The 24,865-nt window shown below is 43.7% G+C and overlaps 1 protein-coding gene across 1 annotated transcript in view; it reads right to left on the bottom strand.

Moving 5' to 3' along the window:
• The window catches only part of ACER3 (alkaline ceramidase 3), a gene marked incomplete at both ends in the record, with an annotated part of 61,227 nt that extends 36,925 nt beyond the window's left edge, over window positions 1-24,302 (bottom strand). Inside the window, one exon of the mRNA XM_084261772.1 lies at window positions 24,200-24,302. Within this exon, the coding sequence (XP_084117898.1) occupies window positions 24,200-24,302 (103 nt within the window). The remainder of the gene's footprint in view (window positions 1-24,199) is intronic.
• Between the last annotated feature and the right edge of the window lie 563 nt (window positions 24,303-24,865).

Genomic DNA, 24,865 nt, shown 5'->3' with positions numbered 1-24,865 from the left:
GATTCTGTGAACTTTTGTGTTTTTTTAAGGTTAGTCTCCCAAGTATGATTTAGATGTTTTCTTCAAACTGTCCTGGCCTATGCAAGAGTACAATAAGATAGGGAGAAGTTTAAGTGAAGCATAAGGAAACGGTACGTTTCTCAGCAGAAGGGATGCAGATTCAGCCTTTTAGCCCGGCCACAAATCATAGTTTTGAGAATGAAAGTTATGTAATGGGAATAGAACGACATGCAATTTGGAACAAAGTGCAAATCTATTAAAAGAAAGGCAGAGCGTCGCCTACATAAATTAAACTGCACTTTCACATGTCATCACTTAAATGTATATAAAATTGAAGCTCTAATTTCTAAATATCTCCATGACAAGTACAATGTACGGGGCAATGGAAAGGTCAAAACCACCCTGATTTCTGGCAGAAAATCTCAAAGGAAATTCAATCTTTAAAACAAAGAACAAGGGTGAGCAGGCCAGGTCTGAGTAACTCCCCTCATTCAAGTACCTTTTTTTTCCAGGAGTCCTACTTCCCAAGACCCATCCCACAGAAAAGTGAAAGCTACCAAACTACAATCATACAACCCCCCAAAGTATTACAGCACCTCTGGGAACAACAATAACAACAAAATAATCTATACTTCATGGGTTTACAGATAATTTAACCCCAAATCTCAGAACACGAAGCAGAAGTGCACCTAGTTAAGAAGTCAACTCTCCTGAATTCCTATGAAGTTGATCAAAATCTCAGCTTCAGACAGTTGTCTCGAACAGATAAAAATCTGATTTTTATCAGATCTTCTTTAAATCAATTATTGATCTAACATCATCATCTGCACAACCATGAATTTCACTGTTACAACAAGCAATGAAGAGATGTGCCAGAGATCTTACTCTTCTAGTCAGCTCTGTAGTGAGTTCTTCCATGTAAAAGAAGCCAAGCTGAAGTCAAAACAGTTCTGCAAAGACGTACAAGTTTACACCGATATAAAAGGCCTTTTTCATGCTTAAATTCTTTGTGGAATCATTAACCTTTTACCACATTCCCTCAGTGTTGCAATGGGATGTGATTCACTCCCAGTGGAGACCAGCCTTGGAAGAAATCCACTAAAATTCAGTATTGACCATGACCATGTCCTCCCACAAATGATGCAGAGATGTCACCCAGCCTTAGGAAGGAGAGTAAAGGCTACAGAGTCTGGAGAGCGAAGCTTCTGCTTCCTAAAGCAGTTCTCAGCTACATCCGCTTTCAGGAGAAGTTAGTAGACAATAGATAAATATCACTGCTCAAGGTCACCTGATTGTGAAACTGTCAAAATCCTGGGATAAAAAATAAAATATCAAAATGTTGAATTAAATACCATAATGCTTACCCATGACTGGGAAGGCACCTGACTTGTGATTCTATGATCCTACTGCACCTTCTAAATGTTGGAAAAGACCTTTAAGACCATCAGGTCCAACCATTCCCATCCTATGCTAAACTATATCCCTAAGTACCTGATCTACTCGTCTTTTAAATACATCCAGGGATGGTGACTCAACCACCTCCCTGGGCAGCCTGTTCCAGGCCCAGCCGACCATCCTAACATCTAATCTGACTCTGCCCTGAGGCAGCTTGAGGCCATTTCCCCTTGTCCCATCTCCTGTCCCCTGGCTGAAGGGACCATCTCTTACCTCTATACACCCTACTGTCAGGTCAGTGTGGGTGGTGATAAGGTCTCCACTAAGCCTCTTCTTCTCCTGGCTGAACACCCCCAGCTCGCTCATCTGCTCCTCAGAGGATTTGATTTCCAGCCCCTTCCCCAGCCTGGTTGCCCTTCTCTGGACTCGCTCCAGGACCTCAATGTCCTTCTTATGGTGAGGAGCCCAGAACTGGACCCAGCACTCGAGGTGCTGCCTCACCAATGCCCAGTACAGGGGCACAATCCCCTCCCCAGACCTACTGGCCACACTACTTGTGACACAGGCCATGATGCTGTTTGCCTTCTTGGCCACCTGGGCACACTGCTGGTTCATGTTCAGCCTGGAGTCACCCCCAGGTTCTTCTCTGCCTGACAGCTCTCCAGCCAGTCTCCCCCAAGCCTGTAGCACTGCACGGGGTTATTATGTCCCATGTACATAACATAACAAAGTTCAGATGAATGTAAGAATGCAGAAAAAAACCCTTAGATTCTTCTGTAGGAAAGCACAGGTTTCAACACTTCCTGTAAAGCTGTAATTATGTTAAATTATTGAAAATTTACGATGGTTTAATCTAGGAGCATCTTGCTGAGAGAGGAAATACCGTATACCTAATCTGGCTGTAAATTCCTGCCACTCCTGCTCTGCACTTTTTGGCCCGTATTATTCAGAACATTTATAGCAGGGATTAGGCAAATCCATTTGCAAAACATACTTAGTGAGAGTCCTGCAAATTTTTTTAGGAAGGGACATGGAGGCGGGGGAACAATGAAGTCCTCTGGTATGCTGCTTGGAAAATTACTTCTTTCATGAACAAAAACTACAAGGCCTCTTTCAAACTCGAGGAGTGTGTGTTTCAGGAAAGCCTAGCTAGTCTTTACAGGATCATCCACACACAGAATAGCTTATGAATTCATTAAAAGGGATTTTTACTAATTCCATCAAAAGTTGGCAGCGGGATATGCACAGAGATTTGCAAACAATCCCAAGAAAGAAGAAAAAGGTGACACAAGCACAAACTCAGACTCTAAAGTTGATTCACAGACAAGTGAAACAAGTTTTGAAGGAAACAGATATGGAAGTTGAAAATGAGAAGAAAGTTAAACTGTCAAGAAACTCAATCTTTTTCTTTTTCAACAGATTTTCATTTTTTAAAACAAGAACATAGAATCACAGAATCATAGACTAGTGTGGGTTGGAAGACACCCCAAGGATCACACACTTCCAAACCCCCACCACAGGCAGCGCCACCAACCTCCAGGCCAGAATCTACATAAGGCTGTCCAGGGCCCCATCCAACCTGGCCTTGAACACCTCCGGGGTTGGGGCATCCACCACCTCTCTGGGCAGCCTGTTCCAGCACCTCTCCACTCTGTCCGGAAAGAGCTTCTCCCTAATAGCTCATCTAATCCTTCCTTCCTTTAGCTTCAATTCATCCCCCTTGTCCTGCCAGTCTCTGCCCTTTTAAGAAGTTGATTCCCCTCCTGTTTCTCTGCTCCCTTCAGGTACTGGAAGGCTGCAATGAGGTCCCCCTGCAGCCTTCTCTTCTCCAGGCTGAACACGCCCAGCTCCCTCAGCCTCTCTTCATAGGGGAGCTATGCAGCAGATGTCCTTGGGAAAAGTAAAACAGAGAATTTGTGACTGAGGCAGAAAGTATGCAAAATAATTAAAGATGATGTTATTGATCATGCCTGTAAGAAATACAGTATATCAGAGGTTAGATGAATGCACGTGGATAGACATGGGCTTGACAGCGTTCTTGCATTTCGGTACTGGATTCCTTGAGTACTGGTCCTCAGATATCTAGATTTTCTTTAGTGACCAAAGACTGCTTCTCAGCATTTTATCTTCAGCATGTCTTTCAACAGAAAGGAGGACTAGATAATCAGAGGGAAAAATGAACTCAAAAGCGAATGAGCTCAGGAACTGAAGTGACAGAGGCAGGGACATAGAATCCCAGCCAAGTCAGAGCAGGGCACTGGGTGCATCGTCCAGATGCTTCTTGCCCTCAGCCCAGCTCAGGGCTGTGACCCCTTCCCTGGGGAGCCTGTGCCAGCGCCCGACCCCCCTCTCAGTACAGAACCTCTTCCTGACATCCAACCTAAACCTCCACTGTCATAGCTAATGCCACATCATGCCTGAAAAAAAATTAAGTTTATGTAAAAAATCATTTTGTCAGGCTACTGCCTGTGGGAAGGGCAGCTGTTTAGGTGCTAAAACAACCACATCTACATCCTGTTCTTTATAAACAGCAAAATCTGACATGTCTTTTTAAGATGCATACACATTCAGTCACCTTCAGGTCCTAAGAACTACCAATGTTATCACAAATGCCTAATGATCTGTACAAAGACTGACTACCTCAAAGCCAAAAAATATAAATTACAGTATTTAGGGCAAATATGGACACAATATACTGCTTACTGTTATACTGACAGCTTGGTACAGTTAGGGATTACACAAATTCGAAGGACCTTACTTCCATACACTTTTCCCAAATATGTAGTTGTTTCTACATTAGAAAGTAATTTCTACAGTAAGTTTGCCTGAAGAGTCAGGAGGATAAAACAAGTAAAATTGTAAATAAGTCAAGTTGTAACAGAACATGGTCATAAAGAACTAATAGGCAGGATGTAAAACGTGAGGAACACAACACCGTGAGTTAGAATACAAGAGATGTTTTCAGTGAGAAAAGTATTATTACTAAAAAGAAGCAAAAAGTATCATCTTCAACTGTTGACAAGATAAGCAGTGTGATTTAAACACATATCTTTTCTCCTGTGTCTGTCCACAGAAGGTTTACCAACTGCAGGGATCTTTTAAAACGTTAAAACGTGCACTTGCTGTCAAACAAAGAGACAGAATTCTGTGGACTGTGGTTTCTACACAGCTCAAACCCAACAGAAATAAATGTTACCCTCAGAGAGCAAGGAAGAAATTTTCTAGAATTAGAAAAAGTTGATTAAACATTTAAAATCACGGCTAAACCCATCACATATTATCACAGGCTTTTCATAGAATCACAGGCAGGTTTGGGTTGGAAGGGATCTCAAAGCCCATCATGTTCCAAACCCCCTGCTATGGGCAAGGATAAATCCCAGTAGCCCAGAGTGCCCAAAGCTCCATCCAACCTGGCCTTGAACCCTGCCAGGGATCCAGGGGCAGCCCCAGCTTCACTCAGCACCCTGTGCCCATGTCTCACAATCCTCACAGGGAAAAAATTCTTCCTTATATCCAGTCTAAATCTACCCTCTTCCAGTTTATAGCCATTCCCCCTCATCCTGTCATTACAAGCCCTTCTAAAAAGTCCCTCCCTAAGGGAGTCTCCCTTTAAGGACAACTACACCTCACTGTGTAGCACAAGATAGGGAAGTGGCTGCTATGTTCTAAAATAGATGCCTAAGTCACAATAAAGTCAAAGTGTCCCTTTAAATAAAACAAACAAGCAAACAAGGTTTTGAGGCTGAAAAACATCCATTCCACTGCCCTTCCTGGATCATGTATCCAACGTTGCATGAATAAAAATAATTATTAAAAAACCCAAAGCCTGTCATATGGCATCATGACGCATGTAGAACTTGAATCATCCTTCTAGCTGCTTTCAGATACAAGGAATTGTGTCTTACAGCGTTTGCTTCTGGAATAATCTCAAGCGGTTGTGGTACAAAATACAGCTCCTCATTAGAGAGCCTACCAAATTTAAAGAAATTGCAAAACAATGCACAGATTCAGGCATGTTTGAGAGCATAACCATCTACCATGGGGATACTTATTTCCTTAAAGGAGAAGATTTCTCTTGGAAGGATCTCTAGGGATTTGAAACCAAAGATGAATACAGAGAATAAAAGCAAGGGAAAAGTGTAAAAAGGGTAGTTCCCTGGCCCAGCAACACCAAGGGAGTCCTTGTTACAGTACAAATAATTCATAACTCACCTACCACAGCATTTTAAGCATCAACAGAGGAATTAATTTGAATAAAATCCAACAACTTTCCATACAATACATATTCTATATTATCAGTTGCAAAGAACTAAGCTAGAGCCCAGAGGAGATTTGTGTCACTGACGCTTCATGATTGTTCAGAAGACCCAACTACCCAGAATCAGTTGTTTTGGCCACTATCTTCTACTTTGCAGAGTTTTCACTTAGAGCTTATCACCAGGAGGGCAGCATAGCAATTAGATTTTCACTTCCACCAACTATTTTTAACATCTTCCACTTCAAAGTCTACAATAGCTACTCTTCAGAGCGTCAGGAAATGAAAACTCCTGTCTCCATTTGATATTTCAGAAGGACCTCAAGGGGAGAAAACAGTCATTCCAATGGGAATTTTGCCAGTACATAATAACTAAACTCCCTACTTCCTAATGTGCGTGAATGATCAATATAAACTTCCTGTTACTCAGTGAAACACAACAGTGTTACTCCAGGCTGGGAGAACAGGACGAAGGAGGGCTGAAAAATAGAGGGAAGAAGGATATGAGGCATCTTTAAAATATTTATTTTTAAGTACCAGGACTCTTTTCTTACTGTAACTCTCCCTTCTGAATACTAAGCAAGCCTTGACTTTACCTGGAGATTAACTGAAGCAGCAACTTCAGCTGCACCTTGGATTAACCACCACAGATCTAACAGCAAATTGCCAAAAAGAAACAAACAGTGAAACAATTACTGAACTTGATAAACTTCCTGAAGAGCTGTAAAATGGGTACAGATAAATAACAGTTCAAAGTAATGGGTTATTAGAGGGACTATTAGATCTCCCTGGGTGAATCAGAAATAAAATCAGAAATCTGAACAGCAAGTTCATACAGATCATAAAATTAAAAGACGGGCAAAACACAACAGAAAAACGTGATAAAGTGAAAAAGGTGATAACATGAGTATATTGCAAAGGAATGCTGCACTCATCCAGCTCTGTATAGATGTTGGCATACTATTATGAAAAAAGCTGTGAGGGACAAATGAGGCAGGGGGCTCAGTTCCAGCAAGGAGTACTACAAAGTAAACGAAAGATCTTGGGCAGGCAGAAGATACATGAAAGCAATGTGGAACAGATTTACATGGAGGAAGGATTGAAAAAAATGAAGTTATTTTTGTTATTAATAAAGAGCACATTGATCAGCACTAATAGTCTGAATCAAGGAGGTTTAGGTAGAACATCAGAAATAAAGCTCATGTGGCAACATCATCTTCTAAAAGAAGCGGTGCGTCCTGGAATAGTTTCAAACAAGACTAGACAACACCGCTGCAACATACACAAAGGAAAACAATCCACCACAGACAAAGAAAGGAAGCAAAGGAGGCAGGAACACAGCTGCCTCCTCACTGCTAGCACCAAGACAGATGCATACCACTAGTGTGAGCACATTGCGTTCCAGTCACACGAGTCTCAGCTCCGGCCACAACAGAGAGCTGCTTCCAGTAAGTCAAAGTGCTGGGACACAGCCAAAAAAACTCAAGGCAGCATTGGTGCTCCGGAGTTGGTGGCCAACAGGGCGGTCTGTGTGTCTGAAGTCAGGGCACAGGACAGTGATTTTAGATTGTCTTGGCTGCTTCTCCCTTGCTGGGCTTCCATTTCTCCAGGATATATAAGTGTACGCCGATACCCTTATGAAAACATAAACTCTTTCAGTGATTTATCTCTAAGTCTAAATGTAACAAAACCGAGTATAAAAGTAATTCTCTCTCTTCTAGTATAAAATAGTATTTTTGATGATAGGAGAGCAATTAACGTGCAAAAACATAGTGCACAGAAAATACCATGGGCTCCTTAAGACATTGGGAGACAACTGGTAGTTCTCCCGTCACTTCAGAGACTCTGCCCAGCTAAGATGGGGAGGTTTAGGTTGGATGTCAGGAAGAGGTTCTGTCCTAAGAGGGGGTTCAGGCACCGGCACAGGCTCCCCAGGGAAGGGGTCACAGCCCTGAGCTGTGCTGAGCTCAAGAAGCGTCTGGACAATGTGCTCAGTGCCCTGCTCTGAATTGACTGGGCCTGTTTGGAGACATGGGTTCGACCTGATGATCATTAAGGGTCCCCTCTAGCTCAGGAGATTCTGAGCTTCTATGATAATAATTTACTGGATTGGGGAGGGGTAATGAAGTAATTTTAGGGAGAAAAAATAATAATTAACAGCACAATTTGATTTTTATTCCCAATGCTCATTTACAAGGGGTGCCAACATGCTGCGTCAAGCGATATGTTCTGATTTATGGCCTCACACACTTTATATTCCAGCTGCAGAATTCATTCCCTTGGTATTCACTGCACTAGCTCAGCTAATGTTTTTGCAGATGGTTTTACTCTGATTACAGTATTTTGGGTTACATTTGTGTTCTTTAAAACAATCAGAAGGTAATTAGAAGAATCAGCTTTTCCCCACTCCTGACTAACAAAGCACACACAAAAGCTCAGTTCAAACCCGTAAAAAAGTGTGGGTGTATTTTCTAGTGTACAACCCTGTCTTTGGTATGCAGGGCTTACAAAAGCACTTATTAAACTGTTTCTGAATTGCCCCAGGTTATAATTTAGCTACCCTTTTCCCTAGTCTCACCTCTCTGCAAGTGCTTTGCTATTTTGTAGTAAAGACACTAGAAAATTTGAACCTAACAGGCAGCTGTGCAAACACTGACCTTGACTCTTACATGTATTGTCCTAAAAATGAATGAGTGAAAGCTAATACTACACAAAATCAAATATTAAAGCTCCACATATCACAGAATCACAAGGTTGGAAGAGACCTTTGAAGATCATCAAGTTCAACCATTCCCATCCTATGCTAAACCATATCCCTAAGTACCTCATCTACCCTTTTTCTGAACACATCTAGGGATGGTGACTCAACCCCCTCCCTGGGCAGCCTGTTCCAGGCCCTGACAACTCCTTCAGGGAAGAAACTTTGAATGTACGGAAGGACATCTCTACTCAAGATGGGACTTAAACTTAGATTATGAAACATTCATTGCTGGGCCAAGTTTTTGCTTTTCCCCCTCAATCCAAAATAAATTGTTGACCTAGTTAGTCTCCAAATCTGCAGGAACCCCAGTCTTCTGCATACGTCTCTTATCATCCATGCAAGAAAAGGTGCCTGAGTCATGAGGAAACATGCATAAAACTGAAGCCAGGACTTCCCAACACCAAAGTGCTCCTCTAGTCACTAGATCATCCTCACCTGCCATGATGAAAATAGATGAGTTCATCACAATACCTCTCATTAATAAGGCTTCAAAGCAGAAAGTATACCAGAGTAAGAACTAGGGACTTTTCAGAAACAACGTTTTTGTTACCAAATCTTCTAATGCTTAACATCATGGTGTCCTCCTCCCAGAATTCTTAAAGACTATCACAAATGAAGAAAAAGCATCTCAAGTCCCAGAACTTGGACTGATGAGTTTTTCTGAGGATGTTTTTTTTCCGAGGAAGGATGACTGATTTCTTTTTCCCCAGAGGCTTCTGTCTTGAAGCCTTTCAAAAGTGAGGTCTGAGATCCGCATGAGATGTTGCTCCTCAGAAGAGGGTTAATACGTCAGATTACAAAATGTGAAGAAGCAACTACAAAATTTAAGATAATCATGAAAGTAATTGCAAGGAAAATCTTCTGAGGTGACAGGTCAGAATAAAGATAGCCAGAACAACTACATCAAAATGTCACATCCCTCATTTTTTAAGCCAGTGTTGCTAATTTTCTTACAATGGCTCTAACTATGTCTATCACACACTAGTGCAGGGCATTCTGAAGCATTAATACATTTGTTGGGAGTTTCAAAGGGAGCATTACACTAAAAATAATTAAGTTTGCAAGAAAAGGGCCAGAATCTATCCTAGGGCACTTGTTTTTTTAAGAGTGCACGAAGCACCCTGGAGAAACAAGGTAGTGCACTGGTCCTTTAGAGTAGGTAAACTAGACTACAAGGAGTAAACTTGCATCGCAACTAGCTGATGTGCCATCCTGTCACACTTCATTTCCCTCCTAGAGTATGGGATGTTTCATGGAAAAGAAAGTGTCATTTCCCTGATAACCACACACTTAAGATGATAGCAAGCAGACTAATTACTTGGAAGTACACCTAGAAGGATTTTCAAGTAAATTCAAAGTAAAAACGGTTGACATACGCAGATCATTTGAAATACCAATCTAGAAAGCTCCCTGAAAGCTAGTGCTTAGAGCTGGAAAATGCAATCAAAGTCTGAAGAGATTAGACTGAGATGATGGGAAGTTAGAGTATTACATGCAATAAGCTCATTGCTGAAGGGCAGATTTGCTGCTGTTATAGTTTTTACTGGAAAACAAAATAAAACGTATTTTAAACGTTATTTTAAGACAGCTTGATGATGTCAGACTGGAAGCAAACAACAAAGATGGAGAAACTGGCTCTTCAGACAGCTAAAACCAAGCAGCCGCCAATACAACATTACATTCAGTTTTCCAGAATATTGAACTCCCTTCCCAACCTTTCTTCTTCTATGCTGATGTCAGCGTCCTGGTTTCATACTTAGTGTCTTCACCAACTCCTCTACACCTGTGGTTCTGTCCAGAACAGGAAGGACAGCTGTGGGAGCTGACAGTTTTGAGGTATCAGAGTACATGCAGCCCAGCAACTTACAGTGGTCACTGTAAGTACAGATCTTGAGGCACTGTAAGCCGTTGGTATCATCTCAGAGGCTTTGGTAGGACTCTTTCAGGTACTGTAGCGACAAAGGAGAGGTGAGCATTAGGGGACCCCCAATATGCTCACGGATGGTGGGTGGCAGAGAAAAATGTGCATCAGGGCTCTTTTTCCAGGTATTTGTAGCTTTAGAGTGGCCTTTCTACAAACTCCAAGTAATCTCAATTTCCCCCCTTTCTTGCTGTCAGTGTAGGTGTCCAAAGTTTCTCCTACTGATGACTCAAGGCCATTCTCTTGGATTTTGCCCTACTTGGATGGTGAGATACTACATGACAAACATAAAGCAGAGCACATGGAGATCATGAACCCAGTCAGCAAACACAGACCAATTCAGGTATGCAGCAACCATTCAAACCCCGACAGGTGACATGACATCCCCTCTCTTAGCAGGGGTACCAACAGAAAATCCCACCTCTAAGTATCTTCTTTTTTGCAGAAATGCCTTAAGTGAAAAAACTTAGAAGTTACCCAGAACACATGATAAAAAAAGTTACCCGATCTCAGAAATGTCTTGGACTCTTCTTTCTCATTTCCAAATACCCAACTTAATTTCTTTTACACAGATACTTCTACTCTCTAAAATCTTCATAACTTGCTTTTTTGGAGAGCAAGTAGGTGATGGGGACCTGGAGGTCTTGGGGGACAGCAGGATGATCATGAGCCAACAATGTGCTCTCATGGCCAAGAAGGCAAATGGCATCCTGGGCGTGTATTAGAAGGGGGGTGGTTAGCAGATCAAGAAAGGTCCTTCTCCCCCTCTACTCTGCTCTGGTGAGGCCACACCTGGAATACAGGGTTCAGTTCTGGGCCCTTCAGCTCAAGAAGGACACAGAACTCCTTGAAAGAGTCCAGTGCAGGGACACTGAGATGATGGAGTGGAACATCTTTTCTTATGAGGAGAGGCTGAGGGAGATGGGCCTCTTTAGCTTGGAGAAGAGGGGACTGAGGGGTGACCTTACTAATGTTTATAAATATGTAAAGGGTGAGAGTCAGGAGGCCGGAGCCAGGCTCTTCTCAGGGATGGCAGCGACAGGACAAGAGGCACCGGGTGCAGCTGGAGCAGAGGAAGTTCCATGTGAATGTCAGGAGGAACTTTTTCCCTGTGTGGGTGAGGGAGCCCTGGGACAGGCTGCCCAGAGAGCTTGTGGAGTCTTCTTCTCTGGAGACATTCAGACCTACCTGGATGTGTTCCTGTGTGATTTAGTCTGGGTGATCCTGCTCTGGCAGGGTGGTTGGTCTAGATGATCTTTCGGGGTCCGTTCCAACCCCTAATGTTCTGTGAACCTTTTCCAGTTAATATGACAACCTCTGGCAAGAAATTTCAACAGTCCCCAATTAATTCACAAACCCAAGACTCAAAGGTTGTCACTCCTAGTCTGCAACTTCTAACTCCAACTCTATTCTTTAGCCACAGTCCAAGTGTCATTTCAAGACAACTTTCTTGATCTTGTTTGACAAAAGAAAAATAGAGACAGCTGCCTATCTGCCCACAAACCTTGCCAAAAGCTATTATATAGAGGGAAAATAAAGCTTCTTATCTGCAGACAGCAAGATCAAAGGCCAAACAAATCTTGAGTATCACACAAGTCAATGTTACTGAATGATATGAAACAATTTTAGTAATGATATGAAACAGTTGAAAGCTGAAGACAAAAAACAACCAAGTTCCAAGCACGAATGGTGGCCCAAAGATTGGCAGAGGAAACTTTCAGAGAATGGATTTGAGAGAAATGTAGAGAAAATACCATGAAGGATTAAAAAAAAAAAAGAAATTATAAGAAAGCCATTTGGAAATCAGCATGGAAGAATTTAAAGGCAAGAAAAAAAAATTGGAGGTCTTGGAAAGGAACACATTTAAGAAAAGAATATAGCTTTAAAATGTTTCTCTGCAACCTATAGAACAGAGTGCAAAGAAAACACAAGAAAAAAATGAATTGGGAAGGACTCATCAGTTTTAACATCTGAGTACTGTGCCGATGTTAGATACTGTCCTGAAGATAATATTCTGAGGAGCCTCACAGGAAGATAAAACTTGAAGCAGCCAACAAACCCCAAACCTCTGAGTGAAAAGCAACTGTGATATCACAGATCACAAAGCCATAGCAGTTTGTTTAAATGAACGAAAACAACATCTGCTGTATGATTTCACTGCCACGACGCACTTCTCTGCTGCTTCCCAAGGCATCCACACAGTTCAGTTGAGCCCATTCTTCCTAGAGAATGCGCTCACCAGCTCGAAAGAGGCAGGGGTGATATGAAATGGGAACACTGAACTGGTTTTCACACTGCTGCTTCTAAAGAAAACCATGAACTTCCACATCGCTGCTGCTACCCACAGTTTTACATGCAGATGGCATTAAACAGTACCCCTTTGCAGAAGCCAGATCTGCAGGGACAGGGTGCTGTGAGTAAATGTGTGCCCCCCACTTTGTTTCTGTGAATAAATTGAAGAAATAATGTTTTGCTTCTCTAATTTTCCAGGCTGTTTACTCAGGTACTGGTCAGCACGTTGCATCTAGTTAGCTTTCTCTGCTTACGTGGGACATTTCCACAGCTGTGAAATGGACTTGGGGGGGGAAGGGGGGGGGGAACCCAAAACCAAAGGAAAAATAAAAAAGATAAAGGCATCAGTTTTCATTCATGAGCAAAACATCACCTGGAGCAATTTCTGAAATCTGTGTGTTTTGGGTTTGTTTTTTCTTCCCCTAACTCTACACGGTTTAAAACCTGGACAAAAAATACATTAAAATCTGTATCCTATGGGAAGAATGCAGGGAATATGTGTAGCAATACACCCTGCAGCTCTCCTCCCGAGTCCAATAACCACAGATCAGGCTCTACCACTTGCCTGCTGTAGTCTGGGGCCAGCACAGACCTGGTAGTTTCTGGCAGGAGAGCAGCACTGGAAACTCCCTCCAAAAGCAATCAAGTTTGCAATTAGAATCGCACAGATATATCCCTTCTTACCCAGCAAGCCTTGTTATGTAGTTGTAGAGGGAAAAATACACCCATTTAACTAGAAGAGAATGCCACCCTGTGAAAATAAAATCAATTCTTTGGGTCATTTTAGCTCCCTGGTGTATTGAAGGTAGTGTACAAGTAGGAGAATTAAAAGCAGTTGTTTACAAAGTGAAACAGAAGTTATCTGTCAACACTGTGCCATATAGGCAGGTGCCACCCCATGGCACTGTCAACGGGAAGCAAACAGATCCTCAAATTGGAGAGCTCAAGATTGGTAGCATTACTAGACAAAACTAGAAAAATCACTGTTAAGATGGGATAGGTGAAAGCTCAAAGCAAGAAAAATAAACCAGTCACAAACTGGAACCAACAAGTAGATGAATTAGCCAGAATGAAGAAAATTATGTGGGAGATACACCAGATCCTAAATGGTAACATCTAGGGGAATGGTTATTATTATTATTATTATTCACTTTGCTGCCTAAAGCTGAGGTTGGCCTCTAAAAACACATGAGGATATCTTTTCAGGATGCCCCCAACCTAAACTGAAATTGCAAACAGATCACCCTGGTAAGGTAGCACCCCCACATATCAACAAAGGAAAAACTTTATGGTCTGCACAGCAAATTGATTATACTGGCCTATTCAAACTCCCTGTGGGATATGGATATATCCTCACAGGAGTGGAAGTAGTCTCCAGCTTCCTTATGGCAACCAAGTACCAAAAGGCTGATGAACAAAATACAGTACAAGGTCTCTCATCTTGGTTAAATCTACCTACTCCTGATGTCATCCAAAGTGATAACTGTTCACACTTCTCAAGCGCAAGAATGGGCAAAGCAGGAAGAAATTCAATGGGTATTTCACACCCCCTACTACCCTCAATCAAATGGGATGGTAGAAAGAGCTAGTGGCTTATTGAGGAAGAGCCTCAAGCCACAGGAGGCCCAGTGGGATACTCACCTTTCCAAAGCACTTCTTCAATTAAGTAATGGTCATGGGCCCCCTGGGAGCCCTGTGAACTGAGTGTTCTTTGCAAAAACTGAGCTTAGTGCTTCGCACACTGGGAAGAGAATATCCAACGATGTTGGCAGGTTATGGTGAAGGCTGGACTTGATCTAAAGGGTCCCTTCCAACCAAGACAATTCTATGATTCCACGTTACAGTCAGGACAGCCTGTGATCTCCAGGCAGAGGTACTGTGCCTCTAACTAAACCTCCTGACTCATGTGACTAGAAGTTTCTGATACTACTGGTGCAAGACCGAGTTAGTGCACGATGGATTTCTCCTTCTACTGGATTAACCTGTCTGGAAAACACCACTAACATCAGCATATTTTACTTTTTTGTCTTGCATTCCTGGCCCTTCTCAGACCACTCTGCAATCCCAACATTGTGTTCTTGTCTTGCTTAGAAGTGCAATGAGTCAAGATGATCAGGCACTCCCTAGCTACACCTGGAAGTCCTGCTGCCTGGATTGTAGCCCCATCTCAGACTGATCTAGAAGGTACCAGAATTACCTGATGAGTTGAGCTCTTTGGGACTGCAGTGGGATGTGACCCAGTACCTCCCCCAAGTTGGGACACCTCTCAGGATAGATTTCACAAGATACTCTGTCCCAAGTTTGTCTGTGTGCAGACTGTTTTGAATGCTGCACAGCTCTACAGGATCTAATCTAATTAGATCTAATCTACAGGATCTAATCTAATTAGATCTTCTTTGATCTAATAGTAAATCTGATTCCTAGATGATGGATCTTGTCCAAATTAAATTTCTCTTCCAACTGGAATTAGCAATTACAGAAAATCCAGTCTCATGGCTAGCAGCATCTTTAACAAGCTCAGTATTTGCAGCAGAAGTTCAAGTGCTGCATAAATCCTAGAGGTTCCAGGGTCATACTTTATGACCATAAAGCTGATGCCTTGAAATCCTACTTGTCTGAATTCATACAAAACATACTCTGATGTTCTGTGCCACTCACAGAAAATTAGATGTTAAGGACAAAAATGAGGGAGAGGAACAGCTGCTGTGAGTTATGTCCTGACTTCACTCACCTCATGCTGTTAGGTAGAGGCAGATGCTCAGCTCCCCACAGACACCACACCTTTTCCTAATTCTGCTTGTCTGTCTTCCTCCCTAAATAAGATCAAGCCTTGCCTTCTCCTCAAACTTAAATGTCAGGCCCCAAACTAACACCTGGATCCTTGTCCAGCTGAACCAGCCCACATTTTTATCCTTTCTCCAACTCTTTGGGTAAGAGAGAAGAATCAGGGCAACATCGCATGGACTAGGCTGCAAGGGGAAATACTATCTTGCTCACAAAGCCAGTTAGACACCCTTCAACAGACACACACCCTGCACACATCATTGCTGGGTCACTCTAGGACACTGGAGTCCAAAGGAACCAAGGAATTGTGTCTTACCAGAAAAACCAAATAAAATAATGCCCCAGGGCACAACACTGCTGGGAAAGAGATATGCTGCTGGACACTATAACCTCAATTTTGAAATAAAGTTTGGAATTCCCCTCAGGAAAGCTCTGCAATGTGAAGGGCAGGTTGAGTCACCAGTTGCTGGTAAGGCAAAGCACTGGAGAGCAACCTCATAAGGCTGTGGAAGGGGCTTAAAGGGTGAGTCTCCACGCCTGCCAGTACATACTCTGCCAGTGGTCGATGGACCTTACTGTAAAGGAGATAATGATCCCACAAATGCTGACTGCACTGATCACTTAGAATGTGTCAGTTTTCAGTCATGGCTCAGATTGCCTACGTAGCATATTTCAAGTAAATTAAGCATCTGTGCCTGAAAACTTAACTCTAAACAGTGCCCAGCAAAGTCACAGGGACTTTACCCAGAGCTTGCCTATATGGGCACATTCAGACCAGTGCTGCTCTGTTGTTAGGATTGGGTTTTTTTTAATCATAGAGCGTTAGGAGTTGGAAGGGATCTCGAAAGATCATCTAGACCAACCCCCCTGTCAGAGCAGGATCACCCAGACTAAATCACGCAGGAATGCATCCAGGTGGGTTTGAATTTCTCCAGAGGAGACTCCACAACCTCTCTGGGCAGCCTGTCCCAGGGCTCCCTCACCCTCACAGGGAAAAAGTTCATCCTGACACTCCCATGGAACTTCCTCCGCTCCAGCTGCACCTGCTGCTCTTTGTCCTGTCACTGCCATCCCTGAGAAGAGCCTGGCTGGCTGCATCCTCCTGACTCTCACCCTTTACATATTTACAGACATTGATGAGGTCATCCCTCAGTCTCCTCTTCTCCAAGCTAAAGCATCACAGCTCCCTCAGTCTCTCCTCATAAGGAAGGTGTTCCACTCCTTAGTTGTAACATTCTCCAAAACTTCTCTCTCCATGAGACCTTCCTTGTACTTCTACAACCACAGAATAACCAAGCACTATTAATTCATGCAGCAGCTCAGCTTCTCTGCTAATGGACTGAAAAATGGCTGTAATTAATGAGGCAGGTATAGACAACCCCATACCTAGAAAACTCAAAGCATAGGCAGGGAAGTTTTTCCTGATAACCATTTGTAAGTAGCCTCTCTTCTAGCATTATAAATTTCATTTTGTGATACATATTTTGAACTAAAAGTACTCTTGGCAGATTCTTAAACTTTTATGATCCATGAACCTTTCTAAGATACTCTTTAGGTCTTAAGATAAACAGCCAAGCATGTTAGAACTCGCATATGTTGCAAGACAAAACAGCCCTATACTGCTCAGCTGTTGGGACTGGAGACAACTCCCCAGAATTCTTTCTGAACATCTCCACAGCAATTATTAAATCTGTCTTTTGTTTAAAAAACACATCTTCCCCACTGGTCTCTGAAAGGCTCCAGCAAATATAGAAAATGCAGTACGTAAATAACAGCTTCACACACACAAAGACACAACAAGCCCCAGAATGAAAACATTTTTGTCTTTCAATTATGACAAGAGTCTTTTTTATCTGTGACTAAAGGCTCATTTAAAGCCATTTAAAAGTCAGTAGTGTTCCCTTACCATAATTTTACGTTAATCTCCCTATTTCTAGCTACTGTTCTGCGAATTCGTATCACGCAGTTCCCAAGCCTCTCTGCCTTAGTTTGCACATAGGCGTAATTAAATTGTACAAATGCCACTATGCTGTTACCATTTGGAGTGGCAGATGTCCAATTGTCAGCTGTACAAGTACTGAATATGAAGCACTAATTATAGAGTAATCAAACGCTTTGTTAAACCATACTTAAGAATTTTATTCTAACTCAGTAACTACAGAAGTATTAGTAGATAAACACACGTGATCCATTACCACAGCAGTCGTGACATTCTAAGCACGGATGGGTATGTGATGGATACATGGGAACTGTTGGGTGGGCAAATGTAAGACTTCCATGACCTTTCAAAGAAAACTCTTGGTAAAACAGAAGATTAAGGTCGCATGAGATGAGAGGTAGAGCTGCACCATGGGCTACAGGAAAAAAAAGGAGTAAGTTTTTAAAAATTAACACATAAATCATTAGTTGTAGCAAAATGCAGCAAAACAGTGCCATAAAATCACCTTAGAATGGTTTTGGATGGAAAAGACCTTCCACATCGAGTTCAACCATCTATCCAGCCCTACTAGGTCCAACACCAGACCATGTCACCAAGCACAACATCTACTTTTCTTTTAAACACCTCCAGGGATGGTGATTCAACCACCTCCCTGGGAAGCCTGTTCCAGTATCTGACAACCCTTGCAGTAAAGAAATTTTTCCTAATGCCCAACCTAAACTTCCCCTGGCACAACTTCAGGAAACACAGAGGAGTTGGATGGGACCTCGAAAGATCATCTAATCCAACTCCTCTTCCAGAGCAGGATCACCCACATTAAATCACACAGGAACGTGTCCAGGCGGGCTTGAACATCTCCAGAGAAGGAGACTCCACAACCTCTCTGGGCAGCCTGTCCTAGGGCTCCATCACCCTCACAGTGACAAAGTTCGTCCTGACACTCAGATGGAACTTCCTATACTTAAGCATATACATTTACAACCTGGAAGGGGAAATAAATGAATGCAAGGGTATTTGCAAATGACTCAAAATCACTTAAAATCATTAAAGAAATAAGAAAGCACAACAGCAGAGACCATCCATCTGGCTTGTGAGTTTATTTCCACGTTACTATTCTTTGATAGCAAATTCTTTCTGTCTGCAGCACAAATAGCAAGCTGGAAGCGTTCATCCTGAAGAGCATCCCCACAGCTGAGCACTGCTCTGTACACTCCACTTGACACTACATTATAGCCACCATCAATTAGTTGTGATACTCCCTTTTCTGTCTGTACTGCCCCCTTGGATGAGGGAGCTCCCTTGAGAAGCCTGATGAATTTAAAGAGAAAACCTGTGATGAGGCTTCCTGCAATTAGGTCATTTAAGTTACACACTCACATCCCTTTCAGTCTTTAAGTCTGTGAGGCTGTAACACTGTCTTCTCTTAAACAGCACTTTAGAACTCACCTGTGTCATGTCTTTAAGTAGTTCAGCCACAGCCAGGCTGTTGATCACACCCAATTAATCCCAATGAGTGTCCCTTCACCTGCTACATTATTATCAGAAGAAAAGGCAAACTCTGGAAGCCAGAGTTACCTTGATTTTATTTTTTTTAGCTCGTAGGGATAGTACCTTGCCCAACAGCCTCTGGCTGCTTTCCAAAGCCTCTGGCAAAGGAGGCAAAGTACAGCAGGAGGCCCGAGAGGAACAGGTGACAGTACGTATGTGGCAGTCAAAATTCAGTATTAATGACATTATTCTAACCTGGAGTTATAGGAATAACCGTCTCTATTGGTACAGGCTGGGGGATAACCTGCTGGAGAAGAGCTCTGTGAAGGACCTGGGGGTTCCTGGTTGACGACAGGTTGGCTATGAGCCAGCAGTGTGCACTGGTGGCTAAGAGTGCCAATGGGATCCTGGGATGCATCAGGAAGAGTGTGGCCAGCAGCTCAAAGGAGGTGATCCTCCCCCTCTACTCTGCCCTGGTCAGGCCCCACCTGGAGTACTGTGTCCAGTTCTGGGCTCCCTGGTATAAAGAAGACAGGGATCTCCTGGAGAGAGTCCAAAGAAGGGCTACAAAGATGATTAAGGGCCTGGAACATCTTCCCTATGAGGAAAGGCTGAGTGAGCTGGGACTGTTCAGTCTTGAGAAGACTAAGGGGGGACCTAATTAAAGTTTATAAATATCTTAAGCATGGGACACAGGGGGAAATGGCCAGCCCCTTCTCAGTGGGCTGTGGAGACAGGACAAGGGGCAAGGGCTGCAAGTTGGAGCATAGGAAGTTCCACACCAACATGTGGAAGAACTTTTACACAGTGAGGGTGAGGGAGTCCTGGGACAGGCTGCCCAGGGGGTTGTGGAGTCTCCTTCTCTGGAGATATTCCAGACCCGTCTGGACGCCGACCTGTGCGACCTGTCCTAGGGAGCTGCTTTGGCAGGGGGGTTGGACCCGATGATCTCTCGAGGCCCCTTCCAACCCCTACGATTCTGTGATTCTGTGAAGTACATTTTGCAAGTTGTTAAGTTCCAAAGTAATGACCCCCTTGCAAAACAGAGAGCTGTGCATCTTTGACAGACGGGGTTTGGGGCTCTTTTTGTGAGCAAATCTTAAAGAACACCCAGTGATTTTGTGTCACTGTTCACAATGTTGAGAATGGTTGGATGGCATTCACTACATTCATGAGATATTTTGCATCTAACACCACAGGTAACAGTGATCTCAGTCTCTTTGATGCAAAAATAGGAGGGATTTAAGCAAGATCAGCCAAAGCAGATAGAAACATGGGCAGATTCTCATGATTCGTTGGTCGGGTTGGTTTTTTTCCTAAATAAGGGTTCCATAAGGAAAGCAGAGTTATAAATATTTATCAGATCTCTAAGGAAAACACAAAGTGATGGATATAAACCTGCTAATATAAAAAAATAAATAAAAAAGATCTTTCCTTGTATGAAGGCAGCTGAACATACTGAGACAGGACCAGAAGCCAAGAAAGAAATGATTTCACCAATTCCTTGAGAAGCCCGAAGCTATATTCCAGATACTTGCTGCTGTAAATGTCAACATAAGGATATAATATCTCAAAAGCAGTCATGTTGTAGGTGATGCATATTACTCATGGACAATGATAGCTTGAGGCAATATTTCACATCCCTGGAAACATCACTCAGGTTTGATGCAAACTGAAACCCAGCACTGAGTTGATAAGAGCAACAAATTCACCCCCATGACTCTCCTGACTGGGAATTATAAGCCCTTGGGTATTACAGAGAGCTCCTTTGAATTTAAATTGTTTAAATTGATACTCCTCTCTGTTTTTTTCCTCAAAGGAAATCTATGAATATTAGTTATATCCACTCCTCATATTCTACAAGAAAACTTCTTCTTACATTCACTATCATCCCTGTAAGGCACTTCTGTGGACACTCACAACAAACAGAACCCCAAATCTGAACACTATGTGGGCTAAACTGGCCTAAAAACATCAATCCTGCTAAAATAAAGAGTAAACTGTAACATTTAATCACTTAGTGTTAAACAACAGCACTTGCATTTGACCTTGTTCTGTTTGTTTGGGTGGGAGGAGGATGAGTTTTTTTCCTTTATTATTATTTTGCTTCTGTCGGTGTACGAAAGGTTGGGTAACTCACTGAGAGCTGGACAAGATTTGTTTAAAAAGAAAAAAACCCAACATTTCTACTGCTTGCCCTCCAGCACGCAAGAGTCAATCCAAAACTCTGGTGAAACCCCAAAGGAATTACACCACCATACAACAGACTCGATCAGTGTTTTAGGGTTTAACATAGTCAAGCTGGCAAAATAATTCTTTTCAACTGGTTTTCCGTTTTAATTGGTTTAATATTCTACAGGAGGACGTACAGCAGTTAGTCATCCACCCCCAGAAGGGAAGAAAACTGGCTAGGTGCAGATTGAGGCTGAGGAAAAGCATTTTTCACTATTAAAAAAAAATCAGTGTTTGAGCACAGGTCACTGTGTTTGGGGTACATCAGAGGATCCAAGTATAAAGTGCTACAAAGACTCTTCACCTCACCTTCACACCCCTGAATACATCAGGGCTAGCTTAGCTGCCATCATTTACACTTGCTCTTTAAAGAGCGGAGGGCAAAGAACTGCATGTAGGCTTCTGGAACACAGTGTAGCAATTTGTACTAAAATTAGCATATTAAAAACAAATTGCTAAATGGCAGAAAGATGTAATTTGCACAACAAGCTTTCAGTTTGGCTCTCCAGCCTGCAGCCTGAGGAAAACATTAATACTCAATTTGGACCTGCCACTGTCCTTCAAGCTTTGGGCCTCCAATAGCTTCTTATAAATAATTTATAATCAACATTTAATGCTAATTTTTGGAAACACCATCAGCTTAACTGAGTGACAAGGCAGCAGTAAGTGAGAAACGGATTCTCACTCTTTGTGTAAGATAGTGCTGAATACAGGCTGTGAGTGAGATTTTAAATCAGGAACACCAAAAACAACCATAATGAGAACTCTGAGATGACAAAAATATTTTTGTACTTTCTAGTTTGTTTGCTCTCAGAATTCGAATTTTTGATAGAGCAAGGAGGCCATAAGGGCACAGCAACTGACAGCAGATCTCTGGACCACAGAGACCTCAAATACACTCTCAGCTCTTACATTAAAACAACTAGATTTTAAGGTAACACCTCATCTTCCAATGTTATTAGTTTGACATTAAGTATTTTACAGAAAGTTGGAAAAGACCCCTGAGTTGTTTAATGAAAGATACATTGCCAAGCAACTTTTCTTGGCTAAGACTGAAATGCAGTGGGTTCATATACTGAAAAAAACCCAAACCAACCAACAATGAAAAACAAAACCCAAGATCATTTCCGCTGACCCTGAAAAAGGAATGACAAAATTCTTGCCAAAGAGAATTTAAACCATCTTGACATCTCCACTGAAGTTATCTACTGTTACGATAACCCTAAAATAAAGTGGGCTTATTTACTGTTTTACTTTTTAAGCCTGGACAATTTAAATGGTCTAATTTACACACATCTTTTTTTCAGTGCAACTGAGAGACCAGCAGCCTGTTGTCCTAAACACCAAAACTGTAAGGAGAGACCAGACCATCTGTAATTAGTCTCTTTTTTCTTCAGAACACACACCTTTCCGCCTCCCACTGTTAATCTCATCTGGATCTTTCTCTTGCATAATCTAGAAGCAGATGAAAAGTATCAGTTCATAGGGCCAACAATGCAGGGACTATTTCAAAAATTTACATGCTAGTCAAATTTATTTTTACATGGGTGAAGCAACAGAGTGCTTCCTCTTCCCCATGAGGATTATCTCACAAATTACTGTTTTACCACGAGGAAAATACAAAAATACATACTCTGCAAAAGTCTCCTTCTATTTAAAGGCTTCTAAGTTTGCCCTGCTTTAAGAGCATTTAATTTTGTTCCCTCTTCAGCCAGCCTGCCTCTTTCTCAGCCATAAATCTACACACCAACTTCCTTTTTCCTGCAAGTTTCTATGCTGCCTATGCTACTGTTGTTCAGTTCCTGTACTCCTTCCCATTCCCACACTCTGAAACCTCTTTCATAACTATTCATTTTGGTCCTTCACCCAAGTCAGTGTTAGTAACCAGGAGTCACAGCCTGGCATGGACACCCAGAACTTTCCATGTCTTTCATGCCAAGCTTTTCCAAAGCACTGCTGAGGCATCCCAGCTATGCAAAAGGCCTCCTCAGATCGCCCACTCCAAGGTAGGTGAGCCTGTTAACTTTAGTACTATTTTCCTAGGGTGTCAACACTTCAAAAGCAGCTGCCTATCTTATACCTGCGAAAGCTTTTTTGTAGGGCAGGGTGTTTCTCAGCATGTAGCTGACTACTACACCCTTTACAGTCACTGCCCAGGACACAAAACCACTTAATTTTCCAACACAACATCAGCAACAGAGGGACTGTTCTTTTAGTCTGCAACCCATGACCTCTCAAGCACCTGTTGGATGGCCTTATAGTTGAAGTACCTTCTTCTTCCATTAAAACGCACTTCAACACATTTAGATTCCCAACTCCCTCTGAATAATGGAGTTGTGAGGTCAAAACAACAGCTGGGTCTCTTGCTGTTCCTCTGAGCTACCCTAAAAATCCACCACCTGCAACAGAGCAAACTGATGGCCGACAAGACCCACTAAGCACCAGTTGGGGCAAAGGTGCCTCTCCTGGATCAGGATGTCTTTTCCATAGTTACCTTCTCCCTCCCTGCTGTCCCTAAACGGTTTTCCTTGGGCTGACAGCCGTGGCCGGGCAGATGCTCCCACCTCCTCTCAAGGGGAGCAGAGCCGCAGACCCATCCCCAAGCGCGATTTCGGTCAAAACTCCAGTCTTCGACCATCCACACATCGCCACACAACCACCCCTGCTCCAGGGCCGAGCCCCACCATGACCCACTTCGCCAGACACCCCCTCTGATGCCTCCCAAAGCCCCACGACACCCTCCTCCTGCCCTACCCTCAGTTCAGACTCAGGACGAAGAGACAGGCATTGTGGGGGAGCAAGAGGAGGGGGCCAAACAACACGGGGTGAGGAGGGGGCTACACCACTCCCCCAAAACACAGATATGGGGGGGGGGGGGAAGGGGGAAGGAGAGAGGAAAACACGCATTTCCACCCGCCGGGGCTGACTGAGGGGCTGGAGCCCCGTTAGCCCGCCCTTTGACCCCCTCAGAAAAGAAGGGCAACGGAGGAAGAGGGGGGGGCTCCCCGCCGCGGGGCCTAGCCAGTGGGATGAGGGCACGGAAGACTGCGGGGAAGGAACGGGGTGATGACTGAGGCGGCAGCGGAACGCGGACCCCGGGCCCGGAGCAAGGACCGCGGGGCGGCCACTCACAGAACTCGGCGATGTAGTAGGAGACGGCGTAGTTCTCCTCGCACCACTCCAGGGTGGAGGTCGGCGGGCCCCAATAGCCCTCCCGGTCAGCTGCCGGAGCCATCGCGGCGCCCGCTTCAGGCCAGAGCGGAGCGAGGGGGAGGAGTAAAAAAGGGCACTGGGCCCGGAGCACGGCAGCGGCGGGCGGGGAACAGCTCTGGGCCCGCCCGGCCGAGGAGGAGCCACCGAGCCGCGGAGACAGCGGCGGGGGAAGAGAGGAGGGCAGAACGGGGCGGGCGTTGCTACAGCGGCGGCCTGCGGGCGCGAGATGGCCGGGTTTGGCGTCGTCCTGGTCATCTGTAGTCGGGGCAAAGCTTGAAAGGGAGAAAAAATACCAAGGAGGAAGGGGGGGAGGCAGATTTAGGGAAAATCCGCGGAGGGGGAAAGGAGGGGAGAGCCGTTTGTCCCCGAAGGACGGGCCGGCCCTGCCGAGGCGGGAGGCAGGGCGGGCTCAGCGGCGGCCCAGCCGCGGTCACTCTCTCCTCATCCGCCCCGAACGCCCGGGTCGCTTCGGTAGCGCCGAGGTGGTTTTACCCCCCTCCGCCTTTGGCTTTCTTTGGAGGAGGGTTTGTAAACTCGAGTGAGGCAGCACGTTTTTCGGCGAGGGAGGCGACTGTTTCTTGTAGA

The sequence above is a fragment of the Gallinula chloropus genome (assembly GCF_964237585.1).
Source record: "Gallinula chloropus genome assembly, chromosome: 1".
Lineage (NCBI taxonomy): Eukaryota > Metazoa > Chordata > Aves > Gruiformes > Rallidae > Gallinula > Gallinula chloropus.
The sequence above is the reverse complement of the archived record's forward strand: the minus strand, read 5'-3'. Positions and strand labels throughout refer to the sequence as shown.